This window comes from Uranotaenia lowii, chromosome 2 (genome assembly GCF_029784155.1).
Source record: "Uranotaenia lowii strain MFRU-FL chromosome 2, ASM2978415v1, whole genome shotgun sequence".
In the NCBI taxonomy this organism is placed as follows: domain Eukaryota; kingdom Metazoa; phylum Arthropoda; class Insecta; order Diptera; family Culicidae; genus Uranotaenia; species Uranotaenia lowii.
In genome coordinates this window covers 83,282,210-83,299,697 of record NC_073692.1, presented here as the reverse complement: position 1 = coordinate 83,299,697, position 17,488 = coordinate 83,282,210, and the positions used below count along the sequence as shown (strand labels likewise).

Below are 17,488 nucleotides of genomic sequence, written 5' to 3'. Positions count from 1 at the left end.
GATGATGAAAAAAAAAACTGATGCTATGAATGAATGTGTTCATCATTTTTTCACAATGCCGTTTCTTCTATTTTTTATAAGAACATCGTATGAAAATTGAAAGAATTTCATAAGACTCTTATGAAAAATTTGTTTGGACACAAAAAAGTGGTTCATAAGATGTATCTTATGAAATTTAAAATAAGATTTCCTCTGAGTGTATCACATACGGCTGAAATAGAAACAGTGTAGTAAAAAAATACAACGCCCAAACATCTTGAAAACATTTTTTTATGGTAAAATTTCCAAAATGTCAAAATTTCTACCACTTTTTCCCAACACCAGTGAACTTGCTATTATTTTCCGATTTTTATCTTCTCAATATCATCAAACCCGTTAACACACTAGCACAAGGCTGATAAATTTCAGTCAATATCGTTTCATCTGACCAACACGTCTAGTAGTCAATGTTATCGAAAGAATATCAAAGCCGTCTACCAGTTGAATAACCAAGCTTCAATGTCAGTCAAGCAGCAATGTCAATATTGAATGACATTTTTGCACTCCACTCGACTCACACATACGATCGATTTCTATTTCATTTTCTGGCTGAGTTGGAATGGATTTTACGTTAAAAGTTGATCAAAAATCAGTATCGCATGACATAGACATGCTAAGCAGTATCAAAGTCGACTGATATTGGCTTTCTGACACTGATAATTTGCAGCTCTGCACTAGCACTTAAGTAGAGTAACTTACTCCACCCAAGGCTAGCACAAAAATCATATTTTAGGAAATTGAAATCTTGTTATCAATGTAAGAGAATATCATAACAATCCATTAGAAAACATGGAAAACCAAATGCAAAGGACTCAGTTCGGTCTGGCTGAACGAAAATTTATACAAATGCTGACGATCCGCAACTTGAAGTTTTTGGCCACTAGAGCGTAATTCATTATTGAAATTATAAGTTTACAGTTCTTACACAGGCGAAGAACAGTTTCGAATCGGAAAAATGAACAAACTGCAGATTTCCGTACAAAACAAATTTTCTTAAGCAAAACGTGCTTTTATTTTTCCCTTTAAGGGGGCTCTCAGTTCACTTTGGCGCAGCACACTTTTGCCAATTCCACTGTCTGGAACATTGATTTTTTTTTCAGAAGAACCTTAAAAAGTTGGAGAAATGGCCTGATTCTAATAGAGCAGGTAGTTTAACATATTTTGCATCAGCTGCAATAGATAACTCAATTTTTTTCAATTTGGCGTTCAGTTCGATCTGGTCGAATCCCGACTAGTAATAATTTAGATATTTTTTAGAAATTTAGAACAAATCAGGACATTTTTTAGACCATTTTTCAAAATCAGGACAATTCAAGCGTTTTTGAAAAATCAGGATGGTCTCTCGAAAATTAGGAAAAATCCTGAAAAATCAATACACTTGGTACCTCTGGTAATGCCTGACATGGTTCAAGTTTTTCTTTTGTTGCAAAGTATCTAGAAACTAGAACATCTAGGAAGATGTGAATCCAAAATTGAACACAGGCTACAAATGTATTTAAAATATCTTTTTGATTTTACTCTAAGTTTATTGATTTATTAGTCTTGCTTAGTTGAATTATCTTAAAAATGCTTATAATATGAACTTTCAAATGCCATAATGGGATCATCGTCAAAAGAAGTCGTTCGCATATGTTCAAGATACTAAATTTTTATTTGATAACAGAAGGAAAAGATAAAAAAGTTCAATGTTATCATTTGAAGATAAAGAAGTATAAGGAAACATTTTTTCAAGCTTCCTAACTAATTGTGGTTTAAAATGTTTTCAGGACAAGTACAGGACAAATAAGCATTCAAGGGAAATTATTTTAACTCTAAATAAAAAAACCTCAGAACTATTAGTTGACTTATATGAAAACGATAAACTAAGTAAACTATTCCATTCGAAATTTTAAAAAGACTCACAAATCTTTCAAACCTTATATGGCCAAACTAGGACCAACTTTGTTGAAAAGATGAGTAAAAAGCTTCCAAAATTTCGAAAAGTCTTACAACTCATATTTAATTATTTTCTATATGAACCAGAGCAGGGCCAGGTGAAATCAGATAAGAGAATATTATCTTCAATATCAAAAGCTCTAAAACGTTCTCAAGCGATGTCAGGAATAGTACATATTACCCTTTTAAAATAAATGTTTTCTAAAAAATGTTGGACTTTATTTTTAAAGCATTGTTTCTCTGAAACTAGAACGTTTCAATAGAGGATTATAAATACAATGTTCATTAGACTGCCCCAAATATGTATGGGAATTTCAAAACCTGTGAAATGTTATGCGCTGCAGGTTAAAATTGATCCTAGGCCTAGTACAAGATCTCATGCCAAATTTGGGCCAGATCGGATCACGTTTAGGGGTCGCTCAACGAGCCTGAAATTTGTATGGGATTTTGAGGCATTTTGTTCGGGAGAAACATGAAAAACCAGTTTTTCATCAATAACTTTGGTTCCCGTCGGCCGATTTCTTTCAAAAACGGGTTTTCTTAAAGCCTAAATTATGAAAAATATTTCATCCGAAGACTGCATTTCAATTAGAGATAAGATAAGAAAGTTATTAGGCTTAAAAAATGGGTTAACTTTTTTAAGGATGGTATTCATCACTGTTAATGAGTCGAGGCGGTCGAAAATATTGACTCCTCATTAACAGTGCTGAATACCACCGTTAAAAAAGTTAGCCCATTTTTGAAGCCTAATAACTTTTTTATCTTAACTTTTATCGAAATGCAGTCTTCTGATGAAATATTTTTCATAATTTAGGCTTTAAGAAAACCCGATTTTGAAAGAAATCGGCCGATGGGAACCAAAGTTATTGATGAAAAACTGGTTTTTCATGTTTCTCTCGAACAAAATGTCTCAAAATCCCATACAAACTTCAGGCTCGTTGAGCGACCCCTTCCCGTGATCCGATCTGGCCCAAATTTGGCATGAGATCTTGTACTAGGCCAAGGATCAATTTTAGCCTGCAGCGTATAACTTTTTCAAAAGTCGGGTCATTTGGGGCACTCTAATGTTCATATAATTTTTTGACATTTGTCAGCCCTTCAATTTTCAAAGTTTGATTTTACTTAAAACTGATGTATTTTTAAATTTTTTTTAAAAATTTGATAAAAGATGGATTAATGAATCTGCATAAATTAAGGTGCTAAACAAATGAAATTTTGTCTTCATTTAATTCCCTAGGCCCTCGCACTATTCTCCTTTTATTTTTTCCTTCAAACTTTACCATTTGATAGGGTTTCTAGCCTTTTGTCCCTGGCTTACTCTTGAAAAATGTCCCTATTTTTAAATATAAAAAATTAACCTCAAACTTCAGATTTTTTGCGTTTAAATTTTCGGGAAAAAATCAAAATTTATTACCAGAATTTTTTTATCGTAGTGAAATCCGGTTTGTTCGGAGATTAGGTGGTCTCAAAACCCAGCTTTGGAGGGGGAAAATAAGTGACCAATAGTGTTCACAAGTGCGAATGGCATGTTTTGCACAGTTTGTATCCTATTTCTGCTGTTGTTTTTCTCCAGCGGAGAATTCTTGTAGACTCAACTTTGTGCTGCCTTTAAAACTTATAATGTTAATAGTGATAGTAAATAATTTTTTTGTAAAATTGACCACTACGAATAATTTTTCCAAGTAAAATATTTTCACTCCCGCAAGCATCGCAAAAATTGTGTTAAGTTTGTATCAACCACGTATAAACGGAAGAGCATATTGGGAAGAGTGGAATAGCTGAGATTCGATTCCCCGGCAGGGAAATAATTTTTGTGCTAAATGGTGCCTAAAAGTGTGTATTCGGTTCTGATTTAAGAATCTATTCACTATTCCAATTAATTATATCCAATTGATTGGTTCTTGTGTGATGAGTAATGAGCAGAAAAAATGAAAGAATGGAAGAGAAAGGCAAAATGAAAGGGGTAAAATTTCGTCGATCATTGAGACGTTGCTTGCTCTGATGTGTTTCTGAATGCAATCGGTAGAAAAACACAAACGCCAGAATAAGTGTGAAAGTGATTGCAAAGCCTTAGGTCCACGTTCAAGGAGTTGGGCGAAATTTATCATGAATTCATGATATTATGATAATGGTCTGGAGTTCAGGTTGCTCGGTTTATGAGATTCAAAATCCATCATTTGCGGTAGGGTAAAGGCTCAAATTCTGATATCGGCCTATAGGTAAGATGTGTCATCCCCATGTCATTGAAATCTATTAAAAAATTCAAAACATTATTCATCAAGTAAATTGCCAGGATTTTTTTTTCCATTTTTTGCACATTATTCATGCAGAATAAATGTGAGGGGGGAATAAATTTTTTGAAAAAAAAAACCTTTCGAGCTCTAAACAGACCTTGATAAGTTTCATGGTCTACTGATATTTTCCGTTTCTCTTTTTTATTTTCAAGAGCGAGTAAAGGCGCTTTATCCTTGGTCGATGACCAGAAATGATAGTTCACTGGAATCCTCAACAGTTTAACAATGAGAATAAAAATTTAAACTGAGGAATCCTTTTATTTATAACATTAAATTCTTCAAAACGCTTCTAATCTAAGATTTAGGGTTTCTGTGTACAAAATAAATCATTTCCAGCCCTTCTATAATGGTCTTAGGCTAGAATGGATTGGCGGAGTTTCTTCACATTACGCATGGTTACTTCATCAAGGAGCATTTTTCTTAGCATGCTTCCAACGATATTTCCCATTTGAAACGTATGGTACTCCACGTTTGGTCCACGTTTCTTCCTGTTCCTGTGTTCCGGATGTCTCTGCGTTCTCTGCTCCATGGTAGGCCCAACCATTTTGTGTTTTTGATCATTTTATTGTTTTTATGTTAAAATAATTAAAGACATGAACAAAGACAAGAAGAATAATAAGACACTTTAATTATTCTTTGGGACTCAGACATAAGTTCTGGCTGTGGAAGTACGATTAGTGATTAGTGATTAGTGATAAAAAATTAACCTCAAACTACACCAAAACTTTACATTTACTAAGGAAAAAAGTTGAACTGTCTAATGAATCAACCTGTTTGCTTCTAAACGCTTTGATTTCACCAGGAAGGGAAAAAATAGATATTGCAAGATTGAGAAATTAAATTTTTACTTACATTTTAAATTTTAAAAAATTAAACCAAGTTTTTCTCAATTTGAAACTCAACTCATAGGTTTTTAAACGTAGAAAAAAGTTTTGAGACATTTTAACTTTAGACCAAGTTAATTATGTGGAGAAATTTCATGTTGATCAAAGTAACCCCGGTGAACAATGTTTCCCCGGTTTACGGTGCCAATATTAAAGTTCAAAAATTCAATGAAGATTTTAGGTAAACTTCATGTTGCAATAGATTATTTTTAGCGCTCATATCGTTTCATCATCTAAGAGCAATGTTTAATTCAAATCCGTTTCCATGTATTTCATAAGCAGATAGTTTATGTTTTAGAATTCAAAAATAAGTAAGATTATTTGACTTTCGGTATTTTAACTAACTTGAGGTTTCCATAGAATTTGTGCAATTCTTTTACATTTTTCCAGTGCTTTAAAAAATACACTCGAACTAATGAAGTCCAGAAACTTCTTGCGTTTATTGATGCGTATCACTAAGTCAGGGAATGTGATACACGCAGTAACCGTGACTAATTGAAATGTTAAAAATAGGAAAATATATTTACAAACATCGTTACCACAATACAAATGTGGTTGAATTGTACTCATACGTTGCGGTTTCATCTTACGAAACATGGCACCAGCCCTAGGCAGTGGGAGCTGCTGGAAGGTGATCTGCCTGCGGTTGGAATCCATTTTCATCGGCAATGTACCTGGATGGAGGTGCGAAAGTGAAAGCGAAATGTTAACAACAACACAATCGAACCGGATAGAGTCTTAGCAGGGAAGATGATATTCTGAAGCTCTAATCAATACCTCAGGGTATAGATTTGTCCATCAGGGGCGGTGTACTGGAACGATCCGGTTTGAACGGCCACGGGGACGACATCTTCGCCAATGGTGCGTCCAGTTTCATCCGTCTTGGGAACTCGAACTTCCTTGATGGTGCCCTGGTCTTCTACCTTGATGCCGTTTCCGGTTTCAAAACTGTAACGGAAATGGGTGGGAGGTTGTCATTTGGATTTGATTAGATACTCATTTTGATTCGTTAAGATATTTAAATTCAAAAGTAAGGTTAGGTAAATAAACAATGTAAAAATCTATCTTGGGAGGAAAGTTTGAAATTTTCTTTCTAATCATTAAGACCAAGCCCACCGCAAGTTGCTATTTCGGTCGGTATTTTAATGTTTTGATTGGTTGCCTTTTTAACAACTCACTTATTTTCGCACCCATTGTTGCGATCCAGGTAGGTATTTGTGTTTGTTTATTTTCTGATAGCAACTACCGGCTGCGTTACTACCGGGTTGCTACATAAACGCATCCTGTAACAACCTACTGCTCGAATGCTATTTCTCGAATGAAGTTAGCGACTGTTGGTGCGATGATGGGTTGATAGATATGTTGCTGAATGTACTCGATTCGAGGTTTAGCAACCGTTGGTGGGCATGGTCTAAGATGATGTATTCTAACAATCATCGTCATCTCCCTTGAAGTGTTAAGCCTAGTCCACACTAGGTGACGGCTCGTCTCGAGACGGTCTCAGCGTCTCCCATTTTCTTCGGAAGACACTGAGACCGTCTCCGGTTTCCAACAACAACAACAGACAACAAAGTTCGTCTCATAACAAAAATCGCAGTTCATGATGCCTAGTGTGGACTAGGCTTAAGAACTAAATAACAAGGCACTGTTTATCACTCTAAGAACCTCGGGATACTTACGCATACTGGAAGCTGCCATCCGGCTGGATGTCGGAAGTTTGAGATACAATTGTGGCGTCAAAATCCGCAGTTCGACCTTGAGGAGCTGCGTGCACTAGAGCAACGGACAGGACCAGAACAGCGACGAACACCTTCATGATTGAAATTAAATTTTCGTACTAATGTAAAATTGGTTAAACCAAAAAGAAATTATTGGAAACGAATGTGCTTTGTCCTGAGTGATAACAACAATGGCACTGTGACTGCAAAGCGCATCGAATCAGCTTTTTATATGGAAAATAGTCGTCCCAAAATGCGTGTGTGGTTTTTACGTGTGATTTATGTGAGCTATTTGTGTGAAATATGCGACAAAAAATTTGTCATTAACCGATCTTCGACGGGTCGTCCTCACGGTTCGTAATCTTAGAAGTGTGAAGATTATTTACTCACTTTTCGTCATACGACACTCGCAGATATCGAAAACGAATGGGCAGTTCGACGAACGTTTTGCTTTGTGCAAGTGCCGAGCACCAGAAGAATTTATTTGGTTTTACTGAATTCAAGATAACACGGCATCTGACAAAGTTATCGATATTCGATAGATTTGACTGTCTTAGATGGTGTTAGATTTGTCATTCAGAGTGCACAAACGATCAATGAATATTCTTCACTTGGTTAGGGTGCTCCTACAAAATAATATAAATCTAATTTACGATAAGACTTCCGACTTGACAAAAATGACAAAAATGACAAAAATGACAAAAATGACAAAAATGACAAAAATGACAAAAATGACAAAAATGACAAAAATGACAAAAATGACAAAAATGACAAAAATGACAAAAATGACAAAAATGACAAAAATGACAAAAATGACAAAAATGACAAAAATGACAAAAATGACAAAAATGACAAAAATGACAAAAATGACAAAAATGACAAAAATGACAAAAATGACAAAAATGACAAAAATGACAAAAATGACAAAAATGACAAAAATGACAAAAATGACAAAAATGACAAAAATGACAAAAATGACAAAAATGACAAAAATGACAAAAATGACAAAAATGACAAAAATGACAAAAATGATACAAAAATGTGACAAAAATGATACAAAAATGATACAAAAATGATACAAAAATGATACAAAAATGATACAAAAATGATACAAAATTGATACAAAAATGATACAAAATTGATACAAAAATAATACAAAATTGATACAAAAATGATACCTAAATGATACAAATATGATTCAAAAATGATACAAAAATGATACATAAATGATACAAAAATGATACAAAAATGATACAAAAATGATACAAAAATGATACAAAAATGATACAAAAATGATACGAAAATGATACAAAAATGATACAAGAAGGATACAAAAATAATACAAAAATGATACATAAATGATACAAAAATGATAGAAAAATGACAAAAATGATACAAAAATTATACAAAAAAGATTCAATAATGATTCAAAAATGATACAAAAATGATACAAAAATGATACAAAAATGATACAAAAATGATACAAAATGATACAAAAATGATATAAAATGATACAAAAATGATACAAAAATGATACAAAAATGATACACAAATGATACAAAAATGATACAAAATGATACAGAAATGATACACAAACGATACAAAATGATACAAAAATGATAGAAAAATGAAAGAAAAATGATAAAAAAATGATACAAAAATGATACAAAATGATACAAAAATGTTACAAAAATGATAAAAACTACAACAACTACAAGTTATTAAGTGAGTAAGTAAATAAGTTATTTAGTAAGTAAGTAAGTAAATAAATAAGTAAGCCTTTTCACAAAATGCGGATTTTTATTACTATTTTTTATTCATTCATAATTCCAGCGGAACCCTACGACTTCAGTCAATACCGGGGACCTTCACAGATCTTTCTCCACTTGACGGATGAGCCATTCTCACCTGTACCGAACGACAGAGAGGGAATTCCGTTCATAAGTCATGATGAAGCTTAGACTTTGACATCTTCATTCTCTCATTTCGGTACCTACCGTTGTCAGTGGCGGTGGTGGCAGATGCATCAACGAGACAAATTCTGTGAAAAAAAAGAACCCATCAGAAAAAAATAGTTTGGCGCACGGTACCCTCCTAAATAATACTTTAACGAACGAGGCGTGGAGAATTTGCATGCTTATTCAATTTGCCAAAATGAGCCATTTGGAGGTCGTCCGTTCGTTGTTTAGTAAAGTATAGTATATAGTAGTGGAGCTCCACCTCGGTTGATGAGATTTTGAGTCCTATAAGAAGTGGCCCGATGACCTCTCCGGGGGGCTTAGAGACGTTCAGCAAATTTGCCGTTTCTTCGTGTGATAAATGGGTTTTACGAGCATTCATCGGAGTTTGTTTGGCGTGGCCCCTCGACGGTAATAAACTTGGATCGCTGCTTGCTGCCAAGGGGCTAGGCCCACCATCACCGGTAGGTTGTTGGTAGATGGATAGAGGCAGATCACCCGAAACCAGATTTAGATCATCTTGCTTCTCGTGATGTTTGGGTTGTTTACCCGAACAACAAAGCAGCAATGATCTTTTTGTTTGGGTTGCGCAAACCTTGCGCCCAACATGAGGAGAGGGCGTTGAACGGGCCGAGACTTTCAGTTTCAAATTTGTACCGTTGCCGTAGGGTTTGCACTACCGATGTTCTATGTGGAGTGTTTTTAGCAAGTCCAAAAGGGAATGTTTAAAAGAAAAACCTAAAAATAAATTCAAAGTACCTACCAAACAAAATACAAAACCATTTATTTGAAATGTAAAAACTTGCGAATTGATGAATTCCATATACCTATATCAGAATGTGAACCAGAATTCATACCTAGATAATTACTATATAAATTTAATAGAACTATGTATTCCACATGCGACATGCTTTTTAAAAAATTTCCGTGCTATGCGAGTGTTAGGAAAAATGTAAAACCACTAGACGTTAAACATAAGCTTGTCGGGCTGCCTGATTTTACCCGGATTTTCGCGGATATTTTATACAAAGTTTGGGATAGCCGGGATTTAGTTGAATAAAGCCCGAAAGAATCCCTTTTTTTAAATGAATCGAAAAAATGAATTGAGTTATAGCGTGTTTTTTTTTCACCTAGTGGCAAACCAGTTGTAACCTAGGTTCGTTCTAACTACTGTCGTCGTGCTCATTTATTGCTCTAGAGGCAAACTAGTTTCGTTCGAAAAACGACGGAGTCGCCCTTAGAAGAAAGTCAGTTTTGTAAAAAGTTCACCAATACTGTTACAAATGTTGTCAAAACAACAAACAGCTGTTTGTAGATGAAAGCAAAACAGTCGAAGTAATGGACGGAAAAACTATTGTTGCCGCGATTTTGAATCTCTCAGCCAAGCAAAATCGTACTATTTGCTGATCAGTGCAATCCGGACACGAAAAAAGACAATTCGGATGTAAAGAATCGAGTGAAGAAAATCCAGAAGGAAAAACAAAATGACAGAGCTGCATGTAAACATTGCTCTTGTTCTTACGCACACTTACGTTTGGAATAACCCGAAAATCGAAAGTCGCTTTTTTATTCAGACGAAATCAGAAGCAAACTGAGAATCAAAAAAAACACGCTATTAATAAAATGTGTAATTTTTGTAAAAAAAAAACAAAACTTTCGAGAAAATTGCATCTTTATAAACACAAATAACATGAATGAATGAATTTTTTGATAGAATTAAAATGTTTAAAGTATTTTTTTTCCAGTTTTTTTTTAAATTCAGCACGACCCATACATAAATGCAAAAATCTGTTATCAAGGTCATCAGTGTTTTTCATGATTTCAACATGATTTTAAAACTTATTTACTCATTCAGGCATGAAAATAAACATATCCAGAAGATATAGTTCGATTTGTACACTTTCGTCCTTTTCTCTAGGCTTTATTCTCTAGGCTCCTTCGCAATATAAGCCTTTAATATTGAAGCAGAGATGGAAGCCTTCATCGACAATTGGATGGAAAGATGCTCAGGCCTTCGCTTAAACATACGCTCATATAAAAATATATCGGGGGGTTGAAATCCGAACTCCCCGGAGGCCAATAATCCTTCATATTCTGACCGTTTTGAGACATTGCATGGGCTCCATCTGGTTAGAAAACAATATTCTCGGGTTCACCGAAGTTTGCCGAATCCACGGGAGCACCTGAGTTTTCAAAATGTTCTTGTAGACTTCGGTATTTACGTTTACTCCAGCTTCTATGAAAACAGGAGGCATTTTCAATCCATTTGAAGCCAACGCTCCAAATACTATGACTCTGGTAGAATGCACACTCTGGAACGTCATTAGCCATCAGAGGTGGAATTTAACAATCCGTACGTGAATTGGGTACCGCATCTATTGTAAAAAGATTCTCGTCTGAGAACACGACGATCAGCTGGCTTCTTTTCCAACTTCGGCATAAATCGCTCCGAACACTTTTCAACTTCAATGGCTTGTCTACAGATGTCTACAGATAATCATTATTCTTATGTATCAATAGTTTTAAGATTAATGGGACATCTAATTGACGTAGACTTGCAATTTTCACTATATTTAGAAAAGGGGGTAACTTGCAACATAATGTGTTTCCAATGAAAAATCTTATGAAAACGTATGAAAATTTGTAGTTTTTGGTAAATTTGTGATGCCATAAGGGCCATTACGCATGCATGTGATGCAAAAACTTATAATCTGGCATATGAAAAGGAGATGTGCAAGGTGTCTCTTCATTTTGCATTTTGATGCATATCACCCCGGACAGGTAACAGAATTTTAAAACATTTGTATTAAAAATATTGGTAATTGTTCCAAAAAAATAGTAAAAAGTTTGGAAGGGATATCATTGAGCCCTCGTTATACTGGGTAAAGCTTTTCACGCTTGAATCCCGTCTCATTGTCTCATACAAGGCAATCAGAAGGCGGACTCATTAGCTAAGGTGGGCGCGTTACAAGGTGAAATCTTTGAGAGGATAATAACTTACAATCAATGTTCGGAAAATCGCTCATGAAAAGCAATAAGGATTGGTTTCTAGCTAGAATACTGATATCCTCGAGTGCTGTGATACGCACGTGGTAAAAGTACCCATTGAATATATGTCGAAAATCAACACTTACTTGATACAAGAAAATATACCATGCCCCATCGGAAACTACCGTTGCTATTCGTTACGTGGCTAATCGACGGTGATCGACATACTTGGTGATACATTTTGAACGTCGCTCCCTCAATCATTCCCGAACGTCTATCCTCGCATCATTGTTGATAATGTTCGTTATTGATAGACGATCATGAATGTTTCAGAAGGAAAAATCTGAAGAAATACCAGGACCACATGTTCAAAAAAGCCGTAGCACATGCTGGACAGTTCATTGCGGTTACTTAGTAATGATTTTGTTCTTCTACGCAAAGCGAAAAACTAAAAATCATTTTGTATCCTTTACACATCTCTCAGAACTGATACATATCAGTTGTGATCCTAGAAGGTTGAAAACCATCAAGGAAGGCAGTCACCATCGAGACGTTCGTTGCTGATAGTCTTCATCCTTCTTTTCCACATCATGTTTTGCGGGAATGTATCAAATATAGCAGCGTCGTTGTCATGCATGATTGTTTATATGATTTGGTTGGAGAGGAAAAATTGACTGCTTCGATTTTTTGGCTCTGAATGCAGTAAAGCATGGCTGATAGAAAATGATTGATTTTCGGAACATTGCTTACAATGAATACTTTTCAATACCTCGCACTTTAGCGATTAACGCTTGGCAGTCTAGCTGGGATAATGGCACACTGGGACGTTGGCTCCATACGATTATCCCTAAGGTTCCGACGAAGGCATGGTTTAAGCATTTTAACTTGAGTCGCGACTTCATTCGCGTGATTCCTCGGCTCATGTCAAATCACTACCGGCTTGACGCGCATTTGTTTCGTATACAACTAGTTACAAGCAATGTTTGTGTTTGTGGGGATGGCTACCATGACATTGATCATGTTGTGTAGACGTGTGAACGGTTTGATCGATCGAGGTCTTGACTACTGGATACCCTTAGAGCATCTGTATTTGTGGTCCAAACAGCCGGTTTAGACCCAAATTCCGACCCGAGCAACCGCACTGGTGATCCATTATACCAGTTTCAACTCAACTTTTTTTAGAGCTGGTATAAGGATTGATCCAAAACTGATGAGATTTGGATCCAATTTGACGTAGTTCTAAACCGTTTGACAGTTAATGGAACACGAGTGCAGTTGCCAGTTTTTTCATTGGATCGGATCTAATTTCTGTGGTTCAATTCTTGTAGAACCAAGAATAGACCACGAATACAGATGCTCTTAGGGCCCGATGTAAACCGTCTGGTATCCCAATGCGAGACATCTTGGCAAGCTTTGATCTTGAATATTTGTAGCCTATTTACAAATTTATGAAAATGTCTGACTTGGTCGTCTAGTCCCCCTACCTTAGTAACTTCCCCTAGAGTGCCTATAAGAAGAGTGACGCCAACTGTCAATATTGAAATAGCGATGAACTGTCAGTGTCATTCCAAACGAACAAATGACCTGTCAAATTCAGCCTTTTCATGCTGAATTTGACCGAATTTGACAGGTCATTTGTTCGTTTGGAATGACACTGTCAGTTCATCGCTATTCCAATATTGACAGTTGGCGTCACTCTTCTTATAGGCACTCTAACTTCCCCCTGTATCTGTAGCCTTTTAATGTTTTCTTTGTCTCATTGTTAGAGCAACCTTCCATCCGATGGGTTCGACAAATTCCATCAGAAGGCTGGCCAGGAAGACCACTACCTGGGGTAGCTACAGCGACCACAGCTACAGAATGCCACCACCGAACGCAGATGGAAAATCGTTTTATAATGAACCCTACACGTCCTCTCTCCTTCTCCCAAACTAGATTCAAAGCTAACAGTTAAGTCGCCGCGACTATTACGGCTCCCCGTCTACTAACACTCGGCAAAATGAAACTTTATAAGTAAAATGCCTTAATAAACAAACATATGTTTAAAAAAATATATGTATAATCGGAATGTGACATAATCCGATAATGCAACATAATCGACCATGTGACATAATCCGACCATGTAACATAATCGGACCATGTGACATAATCCGTTCATGCAATATTAATCGGACCATGTGACATAATCTTACTATGCAACATAATCTGATCATGCAACATAATCGACCATGTGACATAATCCCATCATGCAATATAATGGACAATTTGTCATAATCCGACCATGCAACATAATCGAACCATGTAACATAATCCGACCATGCGACATAATCGGACCATGTGACATAATCGGATCATGCGACATAATAGACAATATGAAACAATTCAATCATGCAACATAATAGGACCATGACATAATCCGACCATGCAACATGAACGACATAATCTATCTTCCATTTAGACTTTTAGTTCGATGGATTAATGGATTAATCGACCTATGTGACATAATCGACCATGTGATATAATCCAACCATGCAACATAATCGGACTATATGGCATAATCCGATTATGCAACATAATTCGACTATGTGACTTTTCAATTTTGAATGGAAAAAGAAATTTTGCGGTCTTATGATGCGTAATGAGTGAATGGTACAAATAAAAATAGTAGAGCGCACAAAGTGACTATCATTGTACATTTCTGTGTATTTTTAACTTATTAACTCTTGGAAAGATTTTAGAGTTGCTTATACAATCTCTACGGATGTGTTTTGTAGAACAAAGCATATTTCCATGTTTTGAAAATCAATACATCGCTGTTCCTTCTGTAATTTTTATGAGTAGTTTGAAAATCCATTTTATCTAGTTTTTATAGTTATTCTTATTTTCGAATTTGCCAGGGAGTCAGGATGCTAATTCATTCTATAAGTTGAAACTTAATTTGTTTTATATATACACTTATAAGATAATTTGCCCTTTCAATTAGACTAACCACAATCTATAAATTTTTATTAATCAAGAATTTCTTAATTATTCAATTAGCTTTGAATTTCAGATTTTCACAAATGCAATTCCTTTACAATATTGGAAGTTCAATCATACATTAGTCTAATCACTTGGAGATTTTAACTGAATTCTATTTAGGTGAAATATTGACAATCAGTGTTATTAGAGCTAATTTTTCTAATTGAAATCTGTTGAATGGAAGATTATTTTTTAAGTTCTCTTACATTTGGTTTAAAAGTATCGATTTTTTATATGATAAACGAGACACAAAGATGAAAATGTTTAAAATTCTCTCCAGTGTCATATGCTCTCCCAAATCTCTATAATTTTGCTTGTATTCATTGTTTGTTGAAATACTTAAGTAAAAAGGGATCATATCTGAGCGATCACATACCAATTCTATTCGGTCATTTTCGCTATATTTCATTTCGTCTTACTTTCTTACCGTCTATAAAGTTTCAAATTCTTAATTTGTTCTTACTCAAAAGGACATTACTTTTCACCGATGAAGCCAATAAATCATGTGACAAACGGAAAATCAAGTTTAGTCAAAGCCGCTGCTCAAAACATTTATAAGACTGGAACAAATATCAATTTCTTCTTTTGTCAAACCCCCCCCCCCCCCCCTTCGAAATTTCCAATAAACCAGAAGGGGGGATTAATTAAAGTTTGAAACATTTTATATAAATTTCGATAAAAAAATCAAATATCCTAAAGATGACAAGACCAAAATCAAATATTGGAAGATGGGTGTTATTTTACCTTTTGTAAACTTTATTTTACATTGTAAAATTTTCGATAAAAGAATAATTGATTTATAAGTTTTGTGCAATGATGTATTATGCAATTTTGTTGCATGCAAGCTTTTGTGCAATTTATTCCAATTTATTTGTTTTTTGCATTATTTTATTTTTCATCCCCCCTGGCGATGTTCCAACTCCGAGTGACAAAAGAAGGATTTGAAATTTGTTCCAGCCTAAAAAGTTTAAAAAATTCATTCCGAGAATAAACCTGAAATAAGGTACATGGATTGAATCAAACAATAAAAAAAATGGTAAGTATGACAATAATGTAAGGTTGACATAACCCTAGCCAACCCGTAAAGAGAGGAACAAACGGCGGAACTAAATTAGGTGAACAAGATCATACACTTTCCGAAATGCATTTGCCCTATACGGTTCTTGTACTGAGTGCATTTCGGGGGATAGGCCCGCCAGTTTGCATGCGGCAAACTTCAACCGCGCGGCTCCCCCACTAATGATGGGGAATGAAACCTGCAATGATCACGACCTGGTTGCCATTTCGTTCTCCGTAACTCGGATTGTATCGATTCTGGGGTGCATCGGGTTGGGTTTGCCGGCATCCGAAATTAGAACCTTTATTTTGGAGGATTCTCGTATAAAAGCTTGAAAGTGGATCATTCCTTGGTACAGTATTCTGACGTCGGCTACCCGTAGCCTGATTTTTGCTTGAGTGATATTATTCCAGATTTTGTGAAGAACATGTTCAAGCTGATTGTTTTGTTAAGTGTTGCTCTAGTTGTGAGTGGTCAAACCAAACCTCCTTCCAAGTTTAAGGAAATTCCGATTGTTTCATTGGAGAATATTCAGGAAGTGGATGGAAAGTTTCGCTATAGGTTGTTCGATTTTGTATCATAGAGTATGAGTGAGATCTTAAACTGATTTTTTCTCGCATCAGCTACGAAGGAGGTGATGGAACTCGTGCATCCCAGGATGGCCAACAAATCTTCGTGAATAATCACGCCGGAACTGCAACTCAGGGGCAGTACACATATCAAGTAATATTGTTGAAAAACTATTGTTTTATATTGTGAGTTGATGTTGAGCAGTGTTAATCTTATTTTGAATCTTCCATTTCTAGGGAGACGATGGCAAAACCTACACAGTGTCTTACATAGCCGATGAAAACGGGTACCGGGCATCAGCCGATCATCTGCCCACACCTCCCCCGGTTCCGGCTCCAATTGCACGGGCCCTGGCATTTCTCGCCACCCTTCCGCCGCAGCGGGAAAATCAAAGGAAATTTTAGTTTCCACCAGTACCGGATCAAGTTCCTGTACGGCCGGGTGCTGCACCTGCAGATGCAGAAGATCAAGCGGAAGTTGCTACTGAAGCGGATGATCAATTGTTGGGAGGGTAGACTGAAGATTGTCTATGGTCATAAATATGGTTGATCAGAAAAAGCCGAATGAGTCTTTTGTTTTTGTAATAAACTGCTAAAACACGTAAATTGTAAAATTATGTTCATAATTTAACGAAATCCTGAAACATTCGAACTTCGGTTATCTGACCGGACATGATAAATCACTGAATTAAAGCGAGCATCTAATGGACGAGCACATCGGCGATTGTTTTTGGTGATAAATTTTATATAAACATATTGTGGTTCATACACATAACCTAAGAAATTGACTCGAGAGTATTTTAGATTTGATGTTTAAATGGCCAAATGTGAACACATCGGGTTATTAGATGAGTGAATAACGTTCAAAGTCCTTCATTTTAGTCGTAAAAAATGACCAAACTTTGTATTTGAGGTTTTAAGAAAGAAAAATATTGTTTTTGCCGGGAGCTTTTTTTAACTGTGCAGCTTAAAAGGCGATTTTCTCAAAAAGCTACTTCATTTCAGCGAAAACAACAATAAATCGA

The 17,488-nt window shown here is 35.6% G+C and overlaps 2 protein-coding genes across 2 annotated transcripts; one reads left to right on the top strand and one right to left on the bottom strand.

Moving 5' to 3' along the window:
* Window positions 1-5,703: 5,703 nt before the first annotated feature.
* On the bottom strand, window positions 5,704-7,055 carry LOC129748958 (endocuticle structural glycoprotein SgAbd-3-like). The gene is made up of 3 exons (XM_055743774.1): window positions 6,832-7,055; window positions 5,930-6,100; window positions 5,704-5,826 (listed from the first exon to the last, which is right to left on the bottom strand). The coding sequence occupies exons 1-3, from the start codon at window positions 6,966-6,968 to the stop codon at window positions 5,760-5,762; spliced, it is 375 nt and encodes a 124-aa protein (XP_055599749.1). The 5' UTR covers window positions 6,969-7,055; the 3' UTR covers window positions 5,704-5,759.
* Window positions 7,056-16,079: 9,024 nt separating this feature from the next.
* LOC129741608 (endocuticle structural glycoprotein SgAbd-3-like) lies at window positions 16,080-16,983 on the top strand. Its single transcript, XM_055733347.1, has 4 exons — window positions 16,080-16,170; window positions 16,308-16,455; window positions 16,518-16,617; window positions 16,701-16,983. The coding sequence occupies exons 1-4, from the start codon at window positions 16,080-16,082 to the stop codon at window positions 16,866-16,868; spliced, it is 507 nt and encodes a 168-aa protein (XP_055589322.1). The 3' UTR covers window positions 16,869-16,983.
* The last annotated feature ends 505 nt before the right edge of the window (window positions 16,984-17,488 follow it).